Source organism: Centruroides sculpturatus, unplaced genomic scaffold (genome assembly GCF_000671375.1).
Source record: "Centruroides sculpturatus isolate CEXI.00-Female unplaced genomic scaffold, Cexi_2.0 scaffold2091, whole genome shotgun sequence".
In the NCBI taxonomy this organism is placed as follows: Eukaryota; Metazoa; Arthropoda; class Arachnida; order Scorpiones; family Buthidae; genus Centruroides; species Centruroides sculpturatus.
In genome coordinates this window covers 54,919-64,551 of record NW_019386649.1, presented here as the reverse complement: position 1 = coordinate 64,551, position 9,633 = coordinate 54,919, and the positions used below count along the sequence as shown (strand labels likewise).

The 9,633-nt window shown below is 33.5% G+C and overlaps 1 protein-coding gene across 1 annotated transcript in view; it reads left to right on the top strand.

Annotated features, from left to right (window-relative positions):
- LOC111615487 (ras-related protein Rab-23-like) overlaps positions 1 to 9,633 on the top strand; it is a 34,897-nt gene that overhangs the window by 11,158 nt on the left and 14,106 nt on the right. Inside the window, exon 2 of the mRNA XM_023356892.1 lies at positions 8,861 to 8,946. Coding sequence (XP_023212660.1) covers positions 8,861 to 8,946 — 86 coding nt within the window. The remainder of the gene's footprint in view (positions 1 to 8,860; positions 8,947 to 9,633) is intronic.

Here is a 9,633-nt window from a genome sequence, read left to right as displayed (position 1 = left end):
CGTTTTTGATACTAAATTAACTTCTGAAGTATAATTTTTTATTGTTTTTATATTTTTCAATATATTTATTTTGTTTGTACAAAATCAATAGCCACGATTATTATTTTAGAAAGTTTTCGTTAGGCTTAACATCGACGAAAATTCAATGCGAAGCGACACGCAACGGAGAAAAATTTCAACACGGGATAGGTTAATATATTTTTTCGTACATAATTGGTTATCCGAAAAATAAGTTATCCGAACAACCCCAGTCTCCAATTGATTCGGATAAACGACGCTCTACTGTAATTGAAAATGTAGTTGTGGTCGATAAAATAAACAAACACACAAATAATATAAATTAAGTTGAAAATATCACTTAATAAAAATAAAATAAACGAAAGTAAAATGTTTCTTAATAAGATTAATTTTTGTAAAAGGACTGCCATGTGGTAACTAATGCGTCTGCATCCCTATGGTTGATGCAACCAGTTCTCTTGTGCACTTTAAAGATCTCCAACTTTTCAAGATATTTCATTGTGTATAAATTTGTTGTTAGTTTAATTATTGCTGCTTGATCTCAATGGACTTGAATGTCTTGTTGTTGTAAGCTGATAGCATGGTGTTTTTTAGGTTCTTAATCGTATATTTATGCTCCTTGAGATGTTGCTGCAAGTTGTGCATCGTGGCGCCCACATATACAAGGTCAGAATCAAAACGCTGGTTGCATAACAGTATAGAGTAGATTCCTGTGGCTGATTTCCAGTCATATCATTTCTTATTGTTTCTTTGGAGCTTGAAAACTAGGATTGTGTCAATATATCACTTGTAAATTATTAGTCTTGGCTGCCTTTTTATGTATTTGCCTTAAAAATGGGATATAATTTAAAACTATCCTTTGTTTTTGGTCTATCGTAGCATGTTGTTGTTTGGAAGGTTATGATTAGTTTTTCTATGATTTCCCTTTGGTATCCTTGTTGTTCAGCAATCCTTAAAATGTAACTTAGCTTCGTTATTGTGTCTTTTATGTTTGTACAATGCGTATAAGCGTTTCTTATCCAGGATTTAAATGCCACTAACTTGATATGATGCGGATTGATCAATTTATGTGGAATTAAAGTTGGTTGAAAACATGGTTTTTGTATATGCTGGTCCAGATTTCTCCCTGTCTGCAAGTGGTGGAAATATCCAAAATATTTACATTATTTTCACTCTCCTGGTCTACTTGTAGCAATAAACCATAAGGGTTATTACGGATTGTCTCCAAAAATTGCTGTAGGTCAGGTTTTCTTTGCCATAGGATGAATATATTGTCGACATTTCTGGTGTACAAAATGATAAGGTGTTGAAATTTGGGTAGAATTTTGTTTTCTAGTTGTTGTAAGGTAACTCACAAAGAATTGCCAATGTGGGGCTACCCATAGGTACGCCTCTTCCTTGTAAATATACTTTGTTCTCAAATTCAAGAAACAAGGTATAACCTACTAGGTGTGGAAGTTTTAGTATTTGATTGTGATTTGGTGGCACATTTTCAATATTGGCAAATAAAAAATCTTTTATTGCACAAAAACAAAGAGATAATTTTATAGAAGGATACATCAATTTAAAGTCCAAGACCTTCATATATTCATTGTCCTTTAGAGAAATGCCTTTGAGACTTTCTATAAGTTGCAGTGAATTGTTAATCGAGAGTGGATGGCAATGAGCATTAAATTGGAAGAATTTGACCAGTTGTTTTTGGTTAAGAATGTTGGAGAGTTACATTTCTTGATTACAGGATGTATTTGGTATCCTGGTTTGTGCGTTTTGGCAAATGTGAATATTCTTGGTGCCCGGACTGTGGAGGTTTGCATACATATGTCACTGGAGGGTCAGCACCTCTTTGATGCCCTGTCAGGACTGACACCACCGTGTCCTGATTGACACGGAAGCTGAGACGTCTCGGTGTGTTGAGTCGGTCACACAAGCAGCTGCATGTGCAGGCGATCAGGCGGGATGGTGTGAGAGACAGTGCACCGGAAGTGACTCACGCAGAGACTAGGATAACAAAACAACCTACTTTAATTAGGAAAAATTTAAAGAAAAATACATGAATCTGGGGTCTAATTGATAAGGGTCTAACTGATACAATTATATACATGCCTTAGCAGATTCTGACAGAGAGAGTTTACAAAAAAAGCGAGTGGTGATAGATACCTGACGTAACGGTGGGTTTTCCATAGGCTGAAGCAACCTCGTTGACCAGAGTCGGAAAGTTCGGTGGGGAGGAGACGAGATAGTCCTATTAGGTATTCAGCGGTGATGTTAATCCAAGGATGATACTCACTAATTGCATAGGTGATCAGGAAAGTTCACTAAGGTAAACGAGAAGGTGAAAGAGCCAGAGGTGATGTGTATAGTATTGATAAAACAGGGTGATGACTGCACTTTTGGAAGAACGGTCAACGACTGCTTAACTTTTTTAGTTTTTTGTTATATTCAACTGATGAACTTGAGACAATAGGTCGGGAGGTTATGAGAAAGCATCACTTATCTGCTGAGAACTTAAACAATTAACTCCTAAATGCAAGAGTTTACAGTTATCCGACAAGATGGTATAATTAGAAGGTTATGTTATGATTTAGTTATGTAAATAAATTATGTAGTGCTGAGTCTCACACATAAAAGTCATGCTAAAGGAGTAGAGGTGAACCTTTTAACCCTTTGGTGTACTGTTTCTAAAAAAATGGATGGGTGCTGGTTGGCATTCTGTGCTTGTAATATATTCATGTAATTTCTTGTTGTAGGTTGAATGTTTTAGCAATACCATTACTTTTGATTTATCTGCCTTCATCAGGACTATGTTATTTTGTTGTAACCGTTGGCGTGATTTCTTTATGATGTTCTGAAAATGTCGTGTGTTTGAATCATTGTTTTTTATTTCTTTTGCCATTTGGAACTTGGTTTTCTAATGAACAAAATCCTGATTCATGTCATTCATACCTTTAATGATCAATTCAATGTCTGGCATGAAGGTCTCTGGCAGAGGCAAGGGGGCCAGAGCATAAAGAGGACTGAAATTTAAGGCTTCCAAAATGCATTGTGGTGTTACAATGTTATCCCATGATGTGATATGGGAGTTTCCACTTTTGTTTGGTTTAATATTCTGCATGCGGAATATCCATCTTAGTTTCTTGATGTAATTGCATTTTAAATTTCTTTGAACATTCTGTGTCAAATTAACGACACTTTTATTCACAATCGCTAGGAGCTGTGGGTCCTGTTCATAAAGGTAGTTCTCCATTTTTATCAGCTTGTATAATAGAGTGCATGTTTGTTGTCTTGTATTCCTTTCTGAGGCACAGTTGTCTCAGTTTTGGGATTAGCGAATTACATCCCATGGGTAAGCCTATTTGATAAATAGACATTGGAAAGGAAGCACTGAGTTTGAAAATCAAATTTAGCTCTTGCTTTACATAACTTAAGGGTCAGTTTCCTATACTGCTTGGCTGGCATAGCCATTGGTATACTTAAATATAATGTATGTACTGGATAACTAACTATGAATAAAACACACTTTAATAATCCATCAAATAAATATTAGTAAAATAAAAACGTTTTCATAAATCTTATTAAGAGACATTTTTATTTTATTTTTAAGTGACATTTTCAACTTAATTTATATTATTTAAGTTTATTTTATCGACAACAACTATGTTTTCCGTTATTTATATTTTCATATTTACGTTCTATTTTTATGTTAACTGAGAAGATTGTTAAAAAATTATAGAAAACATTTTTATTTTACTAATATTTATTTGTTGGATTATTAAAGATGTGTAGTAGTTAGTTATCCAGTATGTACTATACATTATATTTAAAAATTACTTAAATTATTGTTGAACTCAGTTGTAATGAGCATAGGGAATAGGCAAGATTTCCTCATTGTAACTGTTACTCATTACATAACTTTAAGCTTAGTTTTTAAGTTGACTGTTACCTTGTATAATTCTATTATAGCATTACCTTTAACTAATACCAACTGATGAGGTACTATTTTCTATTGGGAAAATAGTCCGAAATGCATTTTGGGTTTTCGTTTTCACACTTATGTAGTAATTTTTTTGAGTTTATTAAATTGTTTTCACTTTGATCCCTGAGCATTTGTGCCCTCATTGGTCTGATAAGCCCTCACTATTATCTGCCTCACGGTTGTGGCTAATTTAATTAACATAATTATATCAAGGGCTAGAAACAACTTTTGTAATAATATCATATTCTGACTTAAATCATTTTTACTTTGTTGTAAACTGAGAGACATTTTCTTTTCTTTATAGACATCTTCCTCCTATAAGGATTTGTTTTTAACTAGAGTATACTTTATTATACGGTTGTAGTGGTGATTGGATAAATTGACAGAGTAGGGCTGTAAAGTCAAGAAAGAGGGGGATGGTCTCCAAAAAGAAAGTTCAGTCATAAATAGGCCTGTAAACAATGGAAGTCATAAAACTAAGTAACACTTTCAGTTTTATCTCTTCTAAGAATTTGGTATTGCATTTCTTGCTATTTGAACAATTAATTAAGAATGTTTGTGTGTTTATATAGCTACCAAAAATTTTCTTGGTATATTCGTGAAGTACCCTCATAATAACTGTGAGAAAATTATGGAAATATGCAGAAGTTAAAATTGTTATGGCAATTTGCTCATTATAACCATGCACTCGTTATAACTGAGTTTGACTAAATAAGAATGTGTATAAATGTTTAAAAATAAATCAGAAACAAAGAAAAATTGAAATTACTAATAATTTTAGCATTAATTACAGGAATTTTAATTAATTATTTTGATAATAGTAATACTAAAATACTCATGTTCAAAAAATAGGCATAATCATTCAGTCCACAGATAAATCAAAAAATAAACAAAACAAAAATACTCAGGATATACGTGAATGTTCCATTTAAAAATAACAAGGTTATGCAAAATCTGCAGGCTTCATGAAAACAGTGCTATAATAACAGTTTCTGTTGCAGTTTAACCATTGAGAATAGTTGCTGCTATTTTCTGTATGATCTTGACTATGACAATGCCACATAAACTATTTTATTAAACGAAAAATAATTGGAAGGCTTGAAACAGACCAATCACAGATATTTCGGTCCCTGTCTTTGAACATGCTGTAGATCATTATATCCAGACTTTGGACGAGATTTCGAAGAATAGATGTTGAATATAGTTCATCAGGACAGAAGAATGTCTGTCAAACAAAACTCTGCATAGCTCTATATGCAGAAGTGTATGAAGATACAAAGACAATGTTTTGAAACCCCTTGTAACAGTAGCGTAGCATGGGTGTCAACCGCCCAGGGCAAAGGAAAATTTTGCCGTCCCCTTATTTAGGTATCTCAATTTAAAAGACTAAAATTCAGTTTCATCACAGAATAAGTAATGAATAATTCTGTGCTAGTGTTGACACCTTTTTAAAATCGCTGACCCGGACGGCAGGTGAGGTTTGTTCGAACAGAAGTTCTTGACACGTGCGTATATCATTTTGCAATGTGAAGAATAATGTGCAGTGTATGTCGGTTCTAAATCAGTTACATGTAGCGACTGAAGAGACTTAAGTAGGTGTAACATATGACTTAGCTGTATTGGATATTGGAGGTGTATGTGCGTACAATTGAATCGTACAAGCATTAAAAAAAAGGTCAACAGGTTTCACACGGCATAGCCGGGTAAAATTAATAGTTCATCCGGACGGTGAGTCGATTCCCGGACTGTCTGGATGGTAACACTATTCCCCGTACTCATTTCAATTGGTCCGAATCGTAGGTGCGACGGGAATATGAAATAAAATGATTCAAATTTTTACAAGATATTATTATTATTTATTGTGAAATTTTGCCACCCCCTAAAAAGTGCTGCCCCCACTACACTACACCACTACTGCCTTGTAAGACTTTTTCAAGATGCTGTAAAAGTAATTTAATTTTCCTGGATGATAATACCATGCACATAGGGCTGTACTTGTCAATGATGATTATTTTTCTTTTACAGTGAAGATATTTATCTCATAAACTGGCCAGCAAGATCTCTGGATATAAATGCCATAGAACATGTGGGATGCTCTAGAACAGCGCTGTCCAACTTATCATAGCCCGCGGGCCATATTTTCTTCACCAAACATTTTGGGGGCCAAGAAGGTTGCTGCTGTATTCAGCCAGGTTAAGTGAAGTTACGCCAACTAAATAGTATCTACTTTAAATTCAAATTAGATTTAAATTTTCACNCAGTTTGCTTCAATCAGTACCTTTATTTTGTTTTCATTGGCTTCAACTGGCCATCCAGAACATGATGCATCTTCAATATTGAAATTGCCAGAACGAAATTTTGTAAACCAGTTTTGGCACTGTCGTTCTGTCAATACATCTTTTCCATACACGTCACACAATTTTTTTCTCGCTTGAACAGCATTCTTATCTTTTCAGTAATAAAAGAGCAAGATATGCCAAAAATGCTGCTTTCGATCTTCCATATTTGATGGGACACAAAAAATAAACAATTGCAGAAAATCAAACAAAATTTATAAATAAGCTTTAAAATGTTAGCTGTCAAAATATATAATGATAATACGGTTTAGAACGAAAATGGCGGGAAAAATATGTGTGGGGGCCGAGGGGGGGAGAAATTAAAAAATCTTGATGAACGATAATATGTGATATGTATCGTCATCGTCTCCCTTGCCGTTTGGATTGCCGAGCGGTAACAATCAACGACATGTGGAAGCAGTTGAGTCAGAGATAGATGCTTCGTTTACAAACAACACAACCGTTTATTAAACACGAAAGAAGCTTACAAGATGTCCACGATCTTGGAAGTTCTGTGGCGGCTGCGGCCTCTGGGTCTTCCTCTCCTTTCCAAGATAGTCCCATTTTGAAGTAGTGTCCCTTGTTCGCGAATGAACCATTTCATCGTGTCTCGATGACTCCGGGACGATGCGGTCAACTTCCGTTGATGGAAAGATGTCGATCTGAGGTCGGGAGATGGAGACGAAGATGGGTGCGAGACACACACACAACAATAGATCCGTCACTTGGAACTTTCGGGAGAAGAAGCCGTTGCGTCCTCGAATTTCCGGGTTTTATCTGTTTTCTCTCAGATTCCCCTTTTCTGATTGGTCTCTCCTCATCACCTGATGACAATTCGAAACCTTTCGGGGCGTGGGAGAGGTCAAAATCGAAGTTTAATTCGATCTTCCAACAGGAAATGGTCGACGGACTTACATTCTTCTATTGTTTAAAAATTAGCGTCGCGTTTTCATAAAATAAAAATCTATNTTTTGCTTGAATTTATGCAGGTGTTTTGTAATTGAATTTATATTTACTACACCATGTACTCTATGCAAGTGGTGCCCAAATTATGGTTCCAAGCCAAATCTGGCCAGCAACCACATTTGATACACCACTTATAAATGATAGAAGTGGGCCTGATTTTTGTGTATGGAATATTCAAAATAATATTGGTCTTGCTACATGTGACTTGTGCGTAATTTGGTCCACCAGTCAAAAAGTTTGGACACCACTGCTCTTATCATATAGTGTTATCACATAACTACCTCTTCAATTATCTACTATGCATTAGCACACCTCATAACTATAATTATAACAACTTTAAAATTTTTTGGTAAATGTTTTGGTTATGAATTTTTGGAATGTAACACTTAAACATTAAAAACAATCAAGAAAAGTGCAGTAAATTAGTCTGACGAGTTTAACATTGCTCATCTACATCAATTGCCTTACATCCAATGGTAGTATGCAATAGTATTACATACTGATGTCTTATATTTAGAACAGCGCTGTCCAACTTATCATAGCCCGCGGGCCATATTTTCTTCACCAAACATTTTGGGGGCCAAGAAGGTTGCTGCTGTATTCAGCCAGGTTAAGTGAAGTTACGCCAACTAAATAGTATCTACTTTAAATTCAAATTAGATTTAAATTTTCACATAGTAAAATAATTTTAATATTAATAATAATAATTTAGTAACATAAATTTATTCATAGTAAAATGTACTCGGGGACCGTAAAAATTATTTGGCGGGCCGTATACAGCCCGCGGGCCGCCAGTTGGACAGCCCTGCTCTAGAAGACAAGTTGCATCTTTTCAGCTGCCACCAAAAACACTTCAGTAGCTTAAAGATGCTTTTGTTCAAATGTGGATTTGTTTATTACATTTGCTCACTGTTAGGAGTAATGTTGAATATACCAGCATGTGCAATTGTTATGCAATGTGTATGCATGCAGGAAACAACTACAAGCCATATTAGTAGTAGTGGTTTGACACATACAGATCACAAATTTAAATTAATTTAATGTTTTAATGACAAATATGATCACAAATTAATTTTTTGAGAGAAGTCTTGATCACAAAATTAATTTCAGATGTCGATTAAATTAAGATTGCAAATAATTTGTGTTTAATAAGAAAAAGTAATGAGCATTGTTGAAAATATTTTTTTGNGATCAAGACTTCTCTCAAAAAATTAATTTGTGATCATATTTGTCATTAAAACATTAAATTAATTTAAATTTGTGATCTGTATGTGTGAAACCACTACTACTCATATTAATCATTTTTGTACAAAAAAATATTTTCAACAATGCTCATTACTTTTTCTTATTGTTTTTGGTTTGACAAAATTTTGATAACATTTTACTTTTCAATTGCTTTGTTTCATAAAAGTGTGTTAACTTTCATGCTGTTAAGATCAGTAGTTCAAGATTTAGGCCAAATTAATGATTATGTTTATTTTTTGGACATATATTTAAAAGCATGTAATCATGCTCAAAAACTAACATTTAAAAATACATTAAAGTTTTAATTTCATTATTATGAAAGGGTCAATTGTGAAGATGTTAGACTAATGTTATGGGATACTGCAGGCCAAGAAGAATTTGATGCTATTACTAAAGCATACTATAGAGGTAAGTTGTTGTAAAAATAATGCGTAGAAAAAAATCCTATATTACAGTGACATTTCTGATGGTATATTTGGTTTATAGCATTGATTAGTAGTGCTTATATTCTATTTCTTGTAAACATGGATTCCATAGAGGTTATATTTTGTGATAATGAAATAGATTTATATAATTACTGATCTTCTTAGTGCTTCAATTATGGAAATTCTCATTTTCATTTATTACATTTAATTAAATTTAAATTATAAAACTATTAATATTTACATGATTCACAAAAGCAAAACAAAACAGTATTCTTTTAATTAAAATCATTTTTACTTTCTAACCTTCTCTTCCTGACTATATTTTTTAAAATACAGTAGAAAATATCTATAACAAATGTGTTTATAGTGAAAACACAGTTGTAAAAAAATGATCATAATTAATATTCTAAATTTGCATTTTTATAATGAAGTATGTCTCACCCTCAGCATGGCTATAACAAAGAGTTTAACTTTGATTAGCCCATTCCCTTTGAATATAAAAGTTAGCATATTTATTTACTCTATTTAATAATTTTTTAAATTATTTTTTTTAAATATTTAAATATAGTAGATGCTTGCTAATCCTGCCATTCCTTGCAAAGAGGGGTTTTGGATTATTGAGTGTGTATAGATCTAAAGGCAACAAATTATTTGTCCTGTTAATTGCCCT